Source organism: Papio anubis, chromosome 14 (assembly GCF_008728515.1).
Source record: "Papio anubis isolate 15944 chromosome 14, Panubis1.0, whole genome shotgun sequence".
Taxonomy (NCBI): domain Eukaryota; kingdom Metazoa; phylum Chordata; class Mammalia; order Primates; family Cercopithecidae; genus Papio; species Papio anubis.
The window spans coordinates 105,431,573-105,445,666 of record NC_044989.1 but is presented as its reverse complement, the minus strand read 5'-3'; the positions used below and the strand labels follow the sequence as shown (position 1 = coordinate 105,445,666).

At 56.7% G+C, this 14,094-nt stretch overlaps 1 protein-coding gene across 4 annotated transcripts in view; it reads right to left on the bottom strand.

Moving 5' to 3' along the window:
* The window catches only part of FAM178B (family with sequence similarity 178 member B), a 100,048-nt gene that overhangs the window by 5,405 nt on the left and 80,549 nt on the right, over positions 1–14,094 (bottom strand). For all 4 annotated transcript variants that reach the window (XM_031655586.1, XM_009184692.3, XM_009184691.4 and 1 more), the window contains one exon: positions 13,062–13,187. In XM_031655586.1, coding sequence (XP_031511446.1) covers positions 13,062–13,187 — 126 coding nt within the window. The remainder of the gene's footprint in view (positions 1–13,061; positions 13,188–14,094) is intronic.

Below are 14,094 nucleotides of genomic sequence, written 5' to 3'. Positions count from 1 at the left end.
CCAAGGGTTATCAGGGACATCACTGAGAATGGCTGGGGAAGGCACCCTGGGGTCTGCAGGGGAGACTGTGTGGGCCTGGGAGGGGCGAAAGGGGGCCTGTCTCTCTCGGACCTTTCAGTCGTAAACGCTCCCAGCCCCGGGTGGCGCAGCTCAGTGGCCCGCTCCACCCATGGGCTCTCAGGGGAGTCTCCCTGTACGGAGGGGGCCCGGCTGCAGAGCTTCCCCCGCTAGAAGGAGTCGTGGGGAGGGTCTGAGACCCGACGAATGCCCTGGAGGAATATCAGGGAGGAAAAATCCGTCAGTGGACTGACCTCAGGCAGTGGAGAGTTACTGGTTTCACAACTTGTTTCTGATGCTGATTCCCATAATTGAATCTGCAGGGGGCAGGGAGGGGGAGGGGAATCCCAGGAAAACGATTCCCAGTGTTTGGGTGGACAGTGAGTAAGAAATGGCAGTCCTGGAGAAAAGCCCTGTGAACCACATTTTATCAGCTGTGTTTTCCAAAGGGAAACACGAAACCTGCCGCACTGCCTGGAGGCTGGGTGCGCGTCCTCCTTGCATTTGAGGGTGCTTCCTGTAAGGAAGACGTTGACCCAATTTAAGGAGCTTGGTGGCTGTGCAGATGCCTTCCCTTGGAACATTTCCGGGGGCCTGACTGAAGCTGGGTTCCCAGTAGGGATTTGGAAAAGCAGCCTTCACTACTGGCATAGGAAGTGCCAACACTTCCATCTCCTCCCTGCATTTCCCCAGGATTCTTGGTCTCAGAGTTGCAAAGAGGTAAGAGAGAGTCTGATCCTGTCCAGACAACGGGCGTGGTGTCCCCATCCTCCCACGAGGCCCCTCTCTGTGTGAAGGTCAGAGGAACAAAAGCTCAGCGGAAACTGGGGACTCTGTGGCCGGGAGCAGGCAGACCCCGAGTCTCCCCATCTAAACCGCCAGCGGCTGTGGACACCCGAGTCGCCCAGCCCAGCTGGCTTGCTGGTGATGCACTGCTGGCTCCCTGAGTTCCCCTTCCCTCCAACCCAGCAGGGGCAGGCACGGGAGGGGTGCAGGGCAGGCAGGGGTGGGCCCGAGTGAGGGGGCCCTTCCCAGCAAGACAAGAAGGGCCAGGTGTGAGCGCTGAGTTTCCTGCTTCCTTCGCAGTGTGACCAATTCCTGAACTTAGCAAGCCTGCTCCTGTCCTGGCTGGCACTAGAGGCACGGTTCCTCTTCCCTTCCACCAGGCAGGAGAGAGAGGCTGAGCCAAGGCTGCAATCCCTGCCTTACCTGCTTCCTCTCCCTCTGGGAGCACAAGGTGGCCCTTCTATATGCCAGAGGGAGGCCTTTCCAGGTCTCTTAGAACTGCTTGGTGCGGTGGGGACTTCATTGTGGCCTCAGGGTTAGCCCTCCTTGGGTGCTGGGGGCTACACTTGTCCAGGCCTTAGGACCTTGTCTGAAGATGGGACCCAGCTCCTGCCCCACGGCACGTCAGTCAGGCTGTGAAGCCCTGATGGGAAATGGGACCCCGGAAACCTCAGTCAACATCATGGGGAAAGGCAGAGTCTGAGGGCATGCCTGGACCCAGTACTGACAAGAAAAGCCCGGCCCATCCCTGCCACCGCTGCCAGCAAGGGCCCAGCTCCCGTGTTCTGGGTCTTCCCCGGAGTCTGGTGGGCTGGCTCTTCTCAGAAGTTCCACGCAGGAATGCCTCACTCCTGACTCTAGAGCCTTCAAGGGGGCCGTGCCCTCCCCCTGGGGAAGGAATGACAAGGCTGAGTGACGGCAGACAGCAGACTGGGACTGTCACCAGAGGAAGGGAGGTCAGCATCTCCATGTTCTGGTCCAGCTAGTTCTGACCCCAGGCTCCCCCAGCCAAGACTCCTAAGTCAGATAGGAGCGATGAGCAGTGCTTTTGTCACAGGCAAGAGGGAAAAAGGGTGGACATTTCCCAGGAACTTCATCCTTTAGGAAATTCCCCTCCAGCCAACGCCAAGGGAGCGGGCTGTGGCCTGGGCTATTTACGCTGAAGGAGGCCAGGAAAGGAGGACGGAGAGGCTCTCCCAGGAAGCCACTCGCTCTGGCCAGAGCATATAACCTTTCTCCCCACTCAGGTCATGACCAAGAATCCAGTCTTAACCCTGGACAAGCCTTCAAATCCAGCCCTCTCCTGGAGGCTGCCAGACCGGGTGGGGAAGGCAGACCTGCTTCTGGCAGGAGGACCCTGAGGGACCAGGTCCAACCAGGCTCTGGGGCAGTTAGTGTGTGTGTGTTACAGGGAGAACCAAGGCTGACCCGGAAACACCTGCTGGGAAGGACAAAGATGGACCCAGAGGGCGCGGCTCTCCCAGCCAGGCTGCTGGGGCCCAGGGGCTCACCCCCAGGTGTCCCTACCTCTCACTCAGGAAGCTGGCCCTGATGTCTGCTGGCGCTGGGATTCCGGCCTGGGGTCCCCTTGCTTTCTCCTTTCCATGCTCATGGACCCTGGGTGGTGGCAGCCTGGGAACATGCATTAATCCTAGCCTGGCTGGGCTGCTCTCAGCCCAATCTCAAGAGCCTAGAAGTCCAGCCCAGCCCAGGAGAAGTATTCTGCCTTAGGTGTCACCATTGCCACACGAGTCCTCTCAGGACTTAGGTGCAAGCACACGGACTGAAGATCGACTCTAGAGCCAACGGAGTCTGGGAAAGGCTGAAGCTGCACTGGTCTACCCTGGGCCCTTTCAGACCTGAGGCTGGGGCTGGGTCACAATCCTTTTTTCCCCTTTTTTGTTCAATTTAAGCCTATATAGTACCACTTCAGGGCACCCTGATCCAGTAGGGCACGCAGAGAGGGCCTGGGACCCCGCCTTCAGCGGACGTGGAAACGGCGGCGTGGGGAGGTTCCCTGATGATCATGACCCTGTGTCCAGGACGGGCAGGGCTGGCCCAAGAGCAGGTGTCTGGGCTCTCAGCCTTCAGCAGGACGAGCTCCCCCCGTGCGCGTGGGTGGTGGTGGGTCTCTGAAGAGGATTCACACTGTGGACATCCCCCTTGGGAGACAGCAAGGGTCCACGGGCCTCCTACTGGGAGGACAGGGCGAGGCTGAGGCTTTCCCCCAGGGTGGAGGAGGAATGCCCTTTGCAGCCTGGGCCCCCGGGGCACAGTCTAGGTATCCACACAGGTTGGGCACAACAACAATGAATCATGAGTAATCCGATGCAGGGCTACTCAGGCCCCAGGCCAAGAGCCTCAGTCTGAGGAGAGCGCCAGAGCTTAGGCGACTGGTGTGTCCATTAGGACACCAGGCAAAAGGGGATGCATTTTTCTAGGTACATGCCTTCTGAGACCCTGCAGGGTGGCACTGGCCACCAGGACGAGGCTGCCATGTCTTCCCTGTCCCATGAGCAAACCGTACAATCTCTTCCCCTTGCCCAGGCAGCTTCAGCTCCAAGGTTGCACCCCCTGACCCTTGGCTTTGGCAGACGCTAAAGGAGGAAGCAGAGGGCGGTATCGAAAGCTCTGTTCCCAAAGGCAAGCCGACTTGGGAAGTGACTCTGACCAGGACAGGTCGCCGGTCATAAGTCCTAGCGAGGAAGAAATGAAGACATATGACCGACCGCTAGGAAATGAGGCGGTGACCTAAGACCTCTTTCTAACCTAGGGTCACAGAAGACACAGGGTCAAGAGGCCAGAGCGCAGATGTCACCGGTGGGGCCTGCCAGGCAAGACACCCAATTCTGTCAGTGAAAGTGCCTGCTAGGGCATGGCGTGGGGGTGACCCAAACACGGTCCCCAAACGCGGAGCAGGGATGAGGCCCATTTAGGGTGACGGGAGATGGGCTGGCAGCAGCTCAGCAGGCAGGACTTCCAGCTCTGCTGCAGTGAATGGCCACTGAATGGAGTTTGCTTTCGGGCGCTGCTGGGCAGAGAGGTGGGTGTCTCTTTCCAGGCTGCAGAGGACGCGGGGCCCAGCACGTGCCCACACCCTCCACGCCCTCAGAACAGGAGCTCTCGCCTGCACCTCTGGCTTCCCGGAGAGTGAGTTCAGAGATCCAAGAGCCTTCACAGCGGGGATCTCTTAAGTTCTATCCCTAGCTGGGGCCTGGGGCCTGAGCGTCCCTGGCTCCTGCTCGTGCTACTGAGGACAGGGAGGGAATGTGGAGGCCACGGTGCATGGGGCTGGGGAGGGAAAGAGATGGAAGGCTGAGCGCTCCGGATTCCTGCAGACTGTGGTGGGGAGGTTATCTCAGAGCATCTCCCCATTCCTCCATCAGAGGCTGGTGGCAGGAGCCAAGGCACTGGAGGCAAGTCCTAGCTGGAGGTCGGAGGCTCCCACCCAGTCCACCTTCCTCTCTGGCTTCCTGCTGGTGGGGGTCAGGGAGACGACAGGCAGGGACTGGCGGGGTCTTCCTGCTCCTCCAACTGGGACCAGAGACCTTTACACCAGGGAGATCTGGACCAGAAAACCTAGCTCTGCAGACTGCCCAGAGACGGACAAGATTCTCGGTGCCTATGTGTATGAGTTCACGCCTGTACACGTGCACATCAATGCATACGTGTCAGTGTGCGTGTGAGCGCGTAGGGTGCAGGAGGGGGTCACTGACACCAGCCAAGACGTTGCATAACCACCCTGACAGAGCAATGGTTTTCCCATGGCTTCCCCTTCTTGTCTTTCGCTTTTTCACTTACTGAATTGTCTCCGGGGTGTTGGCACGTCTGGCCAGAGCCTGGGACTGCCCTCCTCATCCTTCCCAGCAACACCAGAGCACGAGGCCACTGCCCGTGACTGAACCACAGGGATGCTGTAAACGTCCAGGGGTCCTGTCTTTTCCCTTCCTTTGTAAGAGTGTCCCAGCCTCCTGTCCCCTACGCTCAGACCAAACTGTTCCATGGTGGTGACTCCAGCTCTGACTCGAGGGCTGGACGTGAGTCCCAGGCTGGCCGTTCACTGTATGGGAGCTGGCCAACGTGACTGGCTTAGAGATGGGCACTGGACCCGAACCAAGCCAATGAGGCGCCACTCTGGTTACGGTTCGAGGGCGGGAGCTCTTTCTCGTCCAGGAAGAGTTAAAGGATGGAGACCCAGGTAGAGTGTCAGGTTCGAAGCTGATGAGTCACTTGCCTAGGGCTGCTGAGACATGGCCGTTGAGCCTGGAGGAGGGGAGGGCCTGCCTGGGAAGGCGCCAAGGGGCAGAGCCTGGAGGAGGAGGGTATGACATGGAGGGTTTCTGACACTGTTCAGGTCCCTCTAAGCCTGATGAACTGTCCCAGGGCTTTCCAGGATTTGTGTTTGTGTTTCCGTCACTAAAAAGTCCTGGCAAAGGCAGGGAAGAAGGGACAGAAAAGGTGGTGCGTGGAGAGCACTTGAGAAGGCTGTGGTCATCCTGGCAGCTGTTCCTGCAGACTGAGGATGGTGTGTAAGGGACCGTCCCCACTGTGCCTGGCCCTCTTCGCTGCACAGCTGGGAGCCTCAAACACTGCAGCCTCAAACTCCTGGGCTCAAGCCATCCTCCCGAGTAGCTAGGACCATAGACATGTGCCATTATGCCCTGTTAACACCACACCTGGCTTTTTTTTTTTTTTTTTGAGATGGAGTTTTGCTCTCGTTACCCAGGCTGGAGTGCAATGGCGCGATCTCGGCTCACTGCAACCTCTGCCTCCCAGGTTCAAGCAATTCTCCTGCCTCAGCCTCCCAGGTAGCTGGGATTACAGGCATGCACCACCATGCCCAGCTAATTTTGTATTTTTAGTAGAGACGGGGTTCCTCCATGTTGAGGCTGGTCTCAAACTCCTGACCTCAGGTGATCCGCCTGCCTCGGCCTCCCAAAGTGCTGGGATTACAGGCAGGAGCCACCGCGCCCAGCCACCTGGCTCATTAAAAAAAAAAAAAACTTTTGCAGAGCTAGGGTCTCGCTATGTTGTGCAGGGTGGTCTATGAACGCCTAGCTTCCGATGATCCTCCTGCCTCAGCCTCTGAAAGCACTGAAATTACAGGCATGAGCCACTGTACCTGGACAGGGTAAGGCATTTCAGGGGGAGCCATGGGGGCTGTGGTTGAGGTGAGACTCTGGGTTGACCCTAAAAGGTAGCCGTTCAAGTCTGTGAAGCAACATGTAAACCAGCCACGGCTTGAGCCACGCCCACAGCAATCCAAGGACAGGAGAGAGAGTCCGGGCTCCGCAGGAAGGAGGGACAGCAGCAGCAAAGACACGGTGCTGAGAACAGAGCGTTTCTGGGAGACCATCGCTGCTTGGATTCAAACGTCCCACGTAATGTGCGGCAGCGAAGCCGCGCACTGGGCCAGCTGGTGGGGGCTCTGGCTGGCAGTTTCATACGATGTGGCAGGCACTAGAGTCTATCTTCCTAAGTTAGAACAAGAGGAAGATAATCCACAGGGTTGTCCAGGAAGAGTTAAAGGACGAAGAGACCCAGGTAGAGCGTTAGGCTGGAAGCTGATGAGTCACTTGCCTAGGGAGAGAGGCCTCGAAGGGTCTCCAGGAGGACGGGGCCTGAGTGGGGTGGGCCAGGGAGCAGGCCCCGGTGCTGCCAAGGCCCTGAGCAAAAGCTGGCTGAAGAATGCAAGCCTGCCTCCGCAGCTTAACTCTGTCACTTCAAGCCTGCTCATACACTTGTAAAGAAACCAGGATTTCTGGGACCCAAACAAAGCTGGCCTGAGCCTGGGCCCTGCCTGGCCTTGGGATGCCCAGAGGTACTGGCCTGTCCCCAGATCTGTCGAGGTCCCCCTCTCCTGGAGGGTCAGCTTCCCAGAGGCCATCTCTTTGAGGTTTATTTTTAAATATGTCTGATCTTCTGAACTTTGGAGGAAGTAAGACAGAACCAACCACAGATTAGACAGGAGAGGAACTCACAAGTTCTGAATATCCATTTTCTGTTCCTCAAAACCAGTCGGTTTCCTCCCAACCCTCCTGACCTTGGCCTAACCAAGGTCCCCAGCCCAGCGGGGCAGTAAGAAGAGACAGACACATCCAGGTGGGAAGGCAGAGCGCACGTGGGGATGGGGAAAGAGCGTCCATCTGCCTTTCAGGGGGACAGAGGGTCAGCGGCCTGTGCCACGGGAACACATGTCCCATTGCTGGAGTTGAGTGTGCCAGCAAGAGAGGGCAGAGGCAGGCACACAGCTGCCAGAGGGCAGGGGCCCCCTCCCTGCCCAGCCCTGCAGCGAAAGCCAGGCCTTTCTCCACCACAACCTCCCATTGAGGCGGCTCTTGGCAGGGTCACCCAGCACAGGGACAGACAACTGCAGTTGCAGCAGCAGGAGCGAAGCAGTAAAACTTGTTTCCCAACTCGATCAACACACGCGCCACATCACAAGGATATACAGGAGATGTGCACAGCACGCACTTATGCACAAACACACAGCAGAGGCCCCGCCCTCTGCAGAATACAAACAGAGCTACTCAGAATGAGCCTGAGTGCAGTGGAGTCGGCACAGTGGGGCTGAGTCTATCCCAGAGCATCACCCAACCCCTGGGGCACACCCGCCCCCCCCACCCCCCGCCAACAACTCCATTCTGTACCAATGCACTTGTCCAGTAAACAAACCACCACACAGCGCCAGGCCTCAGGAGCAGGAGCTGGGGACCGTGAGTGGTATGCACCTCGAGGAAGCTCACTAGAGCCACTTGCACTCGGTCGGGGGCCTTGATCTGGGTGGTGCCCCCCGCAGGGACCATCACAGGAGCAGAACCTGCAGATTGCCCCTTAGCTGTTATCCATTGAGGACATCATCTCGCTGGGAGGAGGACATGCTCAGGGGGCAGATGGGGAGATGGGGACCAGGTTCCTGGTGCCTCGACTCTGCCCCAGCTCTGGGACCTTCCCCTTCTGTGGTCCTTAGTTTTCTTTCCATACAACGAAAAATACTTAACAACTTCACAGCCCCCAAATTTAACCAACCAGGGAGAAACTTCCATCCCACCATAAAGATCCTGGTACTGGATACCTCCCAAATCCCTAAGGGGAAAAACAGAATTAAAAAACTTCATCAATAGAACATCAGTAGGCCAGGCACGGTGACTCACGCCTGTCATCCCAGCACAGTGAGAGACTGAGGCAGGCGGATCACCTGAAGTCAGGAGTTTTGAGACCAGCCTGGCCAATATGGTGAAACCCCGTCTCTACTAAAAATACAAAAATTAGCTGAGCATGATGGTGGGCATCTGTAATCCCAGCTACTTGGAAGGCTGAGGCGGGAGGATCGCTGGAACCTGGGAGGCGGAGGTTGCAGTGAACCAAGATCGCACTATCGCACCCCAGCCTGGGTGACAGAGCGAGCCTCTCTCTCTAAATAATAAATAAGTAAATAAATAGAGCATCAGTAGAGCAAAAAGAAAAGCAAGAAACAGTAAGTAAGTGTGGTAAGGAAGAGTATAATATGCAATTGCAGGTTTTGACACAGCCAAAATATCAATAATCTCGATGGTAGTGAATCGGGGCCCATTGAGATGGCTCACGCCTGTAATCCCAGCACTTTGGGAGGCTGAGGTGGGAGGATTGCTTGAGCTCAGGAGTTTGAGACCAGCCTGAGCAACGTGCGTGAAACCAGATCTCTATAAAAAATAAAAATGGGCGGTGGCTCCGTAATCCCAGCACTTTGGGAGGCGGGCAGGCGGATCACAGGTCAGGAGATTGAGACCATCCTGGCTAACACAGTGAAACGATCTCTACTAAAAAATACAAAAAATTGGCGCTGGTGGTGGTGAAGCCTGTAGTCCTACTCCAGGAAGAGCTGAGGCAGGAGAATGGCCCTGAACTGGGGGAGATGAGGAGCTTGCAGTGAGCGAGATCCACCTGCAATACTCCAGCCAGGAGGCTGACAAATGAGACTCTGTCTCAAAAAAAATAAATAAATAAAATAAAAAAATAAAAATAGAAAAATTAAAAATGGGCTGGGCATGGTGGCTCACGCCTGTAATGCTAGCACTTTGGGAGGCTGAGGTGGGCAGATCACCTGAGGTCAGGAGTTCGAGACCAGCCTGGCAAACATGGTAAAATCTCATCTCTACTAAAAATACAAAAATTAGCTGGGCATGGTGGCAGGTGCCTGTAATCCCAGCTAAGACTTGGGAGTCTCAGGCAGGAGAATCACTTGAACCTGGAAGGTGGAGGTTGCCGTGAGCCGAGATCTGGTCACTGCCCGTCAGCCTAGGCGACAGAGTGAGACTCTATCTCAATCAATCAGTCAATATAAATAAATAAGTAATTAGCCCGGTGTGGTAGCACATGCCTGTCCCAGTTACTTGGGAGGCTGAGGTGGGAGGATCTACTGAGCCTGAGAAGGCGAGGCTGCTGTGAGCCCTGATGGTGCCACTGCATTCCAGCCTGAGCAACAGAATGAGACAGGCCCTGTTTCAAAAAAAAAAAAAAAGAGTGAATAGGCTATGACCTTCATGACCCTGAGCCCTGAGGCTGGACAGAACACACCAGACAACACCTGGCCAGATATGGTTCATACAAGTCAGCTACAAGGAAATAAACTGCCCCAAGAAGACCCTGGTTCTGGATTGGTGGGCTCAGGTGGTAGTTTGGAGAGACAGTGGCAAACTGAGTCAAGTTACGCAATATTTTTCCGCCTGCGGCCAGAAGGACAGTCTCCCTTGATTGCCTGGGAAGGCAGTCAGGGCAAATCAGTATCCATGGGCCAAAGGGAGCACTTGGAGGCCAACTCTGAGTATTAAACGCTCCTGTGTTAACTCTCCTACAGGAAAACACCCTCTGCCACCTCTGTCTGTGCCTCTCACGTGGCTGCACCAGACTCCCAAGCATCACTCCGAACCAGACGTTCATTCTTCTCTGGGAATAAAGCGCAGCTCAACCAGGCACGCACACGGCCACAGATAACCCAAAGGGGCTCGGCTTTGTTTTCTTCATCCAGAAGCTCTTCAAAATGCTACAAATGTTATCAGCTCACTAAGCGGGATAGTCCACAGACGCTCTTCTATTTTTTTTTTGAGACGGAGTCTCGCTCTGTCGCCCAGGCTGGAGTGCAGTGGCGCGATCTCGGCTCACTGCAAGCTCCGCCTCCCCAGTTCAGGCCGTTCTCCTGCCTCAGCCTCCTGAGTAGCTGGGACTACAGACACCTGGAACAACGCCCGGCTAATTTTTTGTATTTTTAGTAGAGACGGGGTTTCACCGTGTTAGCCAGGACGATCCTGATCTCCTGACCTCGTGATCTGCCCGCCTCGGCCTCCCAAAGTGCTGGGATTACAAGCGTGAGCCACCGCACTCGGCCCACAGAAGCTCTTATAGTCTGTATTAGCTCTGCCTGCTCTACTGAGACTCTGGGGCCAAAGCCAGGACACATGGCCAGGGCAGGCACCTATGTGGCCCCTGACTCTCTCCAGTTCCTGACCCCCATGCACAGCTGCAGCAGGAGCTCATGGCTTCCTTTGCTGAAGTACTTGGTGCTTTCCCAGGCAGGACCTCACTAGCTTATCATTACAAACGATGTGCTGGGATCGGTTCTGCCACACGCAGGTAACACTTTTTTAGTCCAGGGCCTCCTGCAGGAGAAGGCCAGGCTATCAGCTCTTGTGGACTTAGTGATACAAAGACCTTACAAGACAAGGGGACCACCAAGCAGAGGCTGGTCCGGTGGCGTGCAGGAGGCAGGTTTCTAGAATGGGGGCAGGAGAGCGAATGCCAGAACAGAATGGAAGACTGGGGTTCAGAGAAGGACAAAGGAATGAAAACTGGATTCATTCATTTGTCCATCCAGTGCCAAACGTGGGACGCGGTGCTGAGACGCCGGCTGTCTCACAGTCGAGCTGGACACGGGGCGAGCAAAGGGACAACTCTACTTCCCAAGGTGTCAGGGAGGAGAGAAAGTCGGGCCCTGGACACCAACAGCAGCTCTCCCAGCCTCTTCCCAGAGGGAAAGGCTGGGCCAAGGCCTGAGGCAGCGAGAGGAGGTGGGGAAGAAACCGGGCAGGAGTGTTTATTTGCAGGGCTGGAGGAAGGCTGTGACCCAGCCGCACAGGGCAGGAAATCTCCCAGACAGGAGTGAGAGGGCCTGGGGGATGGGTGGGCATCAAAAGGCAGAGGCTCAGTTCAGCTGCCCCAAGACTGGGAACGCAGGCACTTCCTCCAGGCTGGGCCGCCTCAGGTCAACCTTACTCTGGCCTCAGTTTCCCCATTGCACTGAAGGGAAATGAAAAGGCAAAGACTTTGAGCTGTGGGCATGAAAGGCTCAGCCATGGCTCAGACCACCACTCCTTATAAAACAGGGTGGATGCCGCCGCTGCTGTTTTCGGCTGCCGAGTGGCCCATCTCACCTCTTTGAAGATGAAACATGCTGAGGCCTAATGAGGAGTCAGTCGGTCGGGGTGGGCGTGGAGCCCAGTCACCTGCCCCACCTGACCCCTCCCAGTCAGAACATCGCCCAGCACAGGGGACAGAACTCAGCCCAGGGGCCTGTTTCACACTTCTGTGCCCGCGCATCCTCCTCTGCCCGGGGCTCCCTCACTCAGAGGCAGAGGTGTAGGGGAGCGCGGCAGAGGTGGTCTGAGGTGGTCTCGGGCTGCAGTGAAGGCCTTCTGAGAGCTGCCTGGGCCTCGCCTGCCCCTCCACTGCCCTGGACCGGTGCACACCACCCTTCTGGGCTCTGCGAGCTGCACAGGGCCTCCCTGCTTTCAGGCCAAACACGTCATTTCCAGTATGGAGGCCGACCGGGGGAGGCTTTCAAACCTCCTTTAGGTATGTGAGAATTGTCCTTTAAAGAACAGGCATCCTCAGCCTGCTCGCTGTCCTTCTTCCCCAGCTGCTGAAAGGACGTCTTCTGCCGCCTACATAGCCTCTGAACCACGGCGAGTCGGGCAGGAACCACACCTCTGCTAGGTGAGGCCCAGGACTGGCCCCCAAGGTGCCTGCAGGCCACACTCTCCACTTAGCCAGACCAGACGTGACCCTCTTTCCTCTCTCTCGCCACTCGCCTTCTTGTTCCTTGCCCCCTGCCCAGGCCTCCTTGATTTCTATTCAGACAGACCACCCCAGGGCTGACCCCCACCTCCTTCTAGAGGCCCCATAACCAGCCCATAACCAGCTCGTTTCTGGGGAAATACTTGGCACAAGAGAAGGGGCATGCAGACAGCTCACGCTCTCCTGGGAGGCAGCAGCCTCATAAATGCACTAATACTAGACACAACCGAAAGACAACTTTCCCCACATTTCAGAAGAGGAGCGTGCACCTGGGGATAAGCGTGTCTCTTTAACGGTTCATTTGTGTTCATTAAGTAATTAATCCATTTATCTGATTTGCAGAGTGATGCCCAAAGGTTGGACTTTTGTATCAACATCCAGCCTCCAAGTGCATTTCTGGAATTACCACCTTCCCCAATTATGACGATCCCTATCTCCATTCTTCATCCCCGAGTCCCCAGGGGCAGGAGAGTGCACCGAGGTTTAAGCCCTGTTCCCCAGGAAGCTGGGCCTGGGATGCCCACTCTGAAGCCCTCACACCCACCACACAATCCCTGCTCTGACATTCACTCAGGGACTCATAGGCCTCACTGTTCCAAACTCCACAACCTGCAGGCCCTGGGGCACCTCGTTGCTCCTGACTCCCATCAGAGCTTGGCTTTCAGGAAAGCCGGGCAATGTCTGGAAAGTCAATTAGGAAAAACTGGGGACAGGCCAAGGACTCAGCCTCAGTGATACCCATAGTGAAAATTCATAGGGAGGCTGGGCCCAACTCTGCCTGCAGAAGGGATGCCCTGCACGTCTAGACAACCTGCGCTTATCCTGAGGTGCTCCCATCCCCTCGCTGGCATCCGGCTCCTGCATCCTCCCTAAACTGTGCTGTAAGGCTAACTGACAACCCCAGATCAACAGAAAGCACACCAGCAGGGTAGGGCGGACATTCGGCCCCTATGCCCGCACACAGGGCGTCCCCCGCCTGCAGCACGGGTAACAGCACTAATTACAGGTGAGACGCTGAGCACCTCCGCTCAACACAGGGAGGCCGCCTGTTGGTCTGCCCTGGCATGGCCCTGGGGTTCTGGAAGGACCCGCAGGCCATGCAATGTGCACAGCCCTGCCTTTCCCTGTTACCTGTGGCAGAGGCAGGCGGGTGCTGGGTGCTCACTCACCTTGTGGTCCAGCTCGGCACTAGCCTTTGGCTGTTGCTCCTGGGAGGGTGGCAAGGGCACAGAACCCAGGTACTGCCTGAGAGATGATGGCCTCATGAGGCCCAGGAGCCGGCTGAGCGAGGACAGCTGGGGAGGAGAAAGGAGGTTGTCACTCACAGAGGGCAGTGGCCGAGCCGAGAGCTCGGGGTACTCCCAGGACTTGGCCTGGACACCTTAGCTGATGGCAGTGGGTTAGAGCACTGGCTTCTGAGACCCAGGCCCACCTCTCACTTATGAACTGTGGTCTCCCAGATTCTGAGTGTTCTCATCTGTAAAATGGATCACACATACTTCCCAGGAGACGAGAGGCACCCACACATACCCAGCTCCCCCATCCCCACCCACACACACCCAGCTCCCCCACCCCCACCCACACACACCCAGCTCCCCCACCCCCACACACCCAGCTCCCCCACCCCACCCCCACACACCCAGCTCCCCCACCCCCACCCACACACACCACCCAGCTCCCCCACCCCGCATAGGCGCGCCCGGATCACGCTTTATGCGCGACCCCGAACCTGCTTTACTTGCGCATTGCCGGTCAATTTAGCCGCGCGTGACGCTTGAATACTGTTTGTACGCGTAGCAGAATCTTTCGCCCCCAGCCTGCGCCTTGAATCGCCTTGTACGCATTGGCCCAGATCGATTACATGCGTATGCCGGTCACAATTGCGCGGCGCGACGACGATCACTGTTGCGACAGGCGCGCATTGGCCGATCACACCGCTTTGCCGCGTGGCCGGTTATTTTAGATTCACGCTTTGAATACCGCCTTCCATTGCTGATCTTTATTTATTGCGCGCCCCGGTCTGCAGCTTCCCGCGCGCCCCGTTACTGGCTTCCTGGACCACCGCATATTTCCCTCCCTGGATATTGAACACATTCATGTACATCTTTGTATCTGCCGCTGCGCGCGTGATCCGGTTCCTTCCTTGCTTCGCCCGCGTATGGGATTATAGGTCATATATCGTCCTGATGGGATTTTAATTCG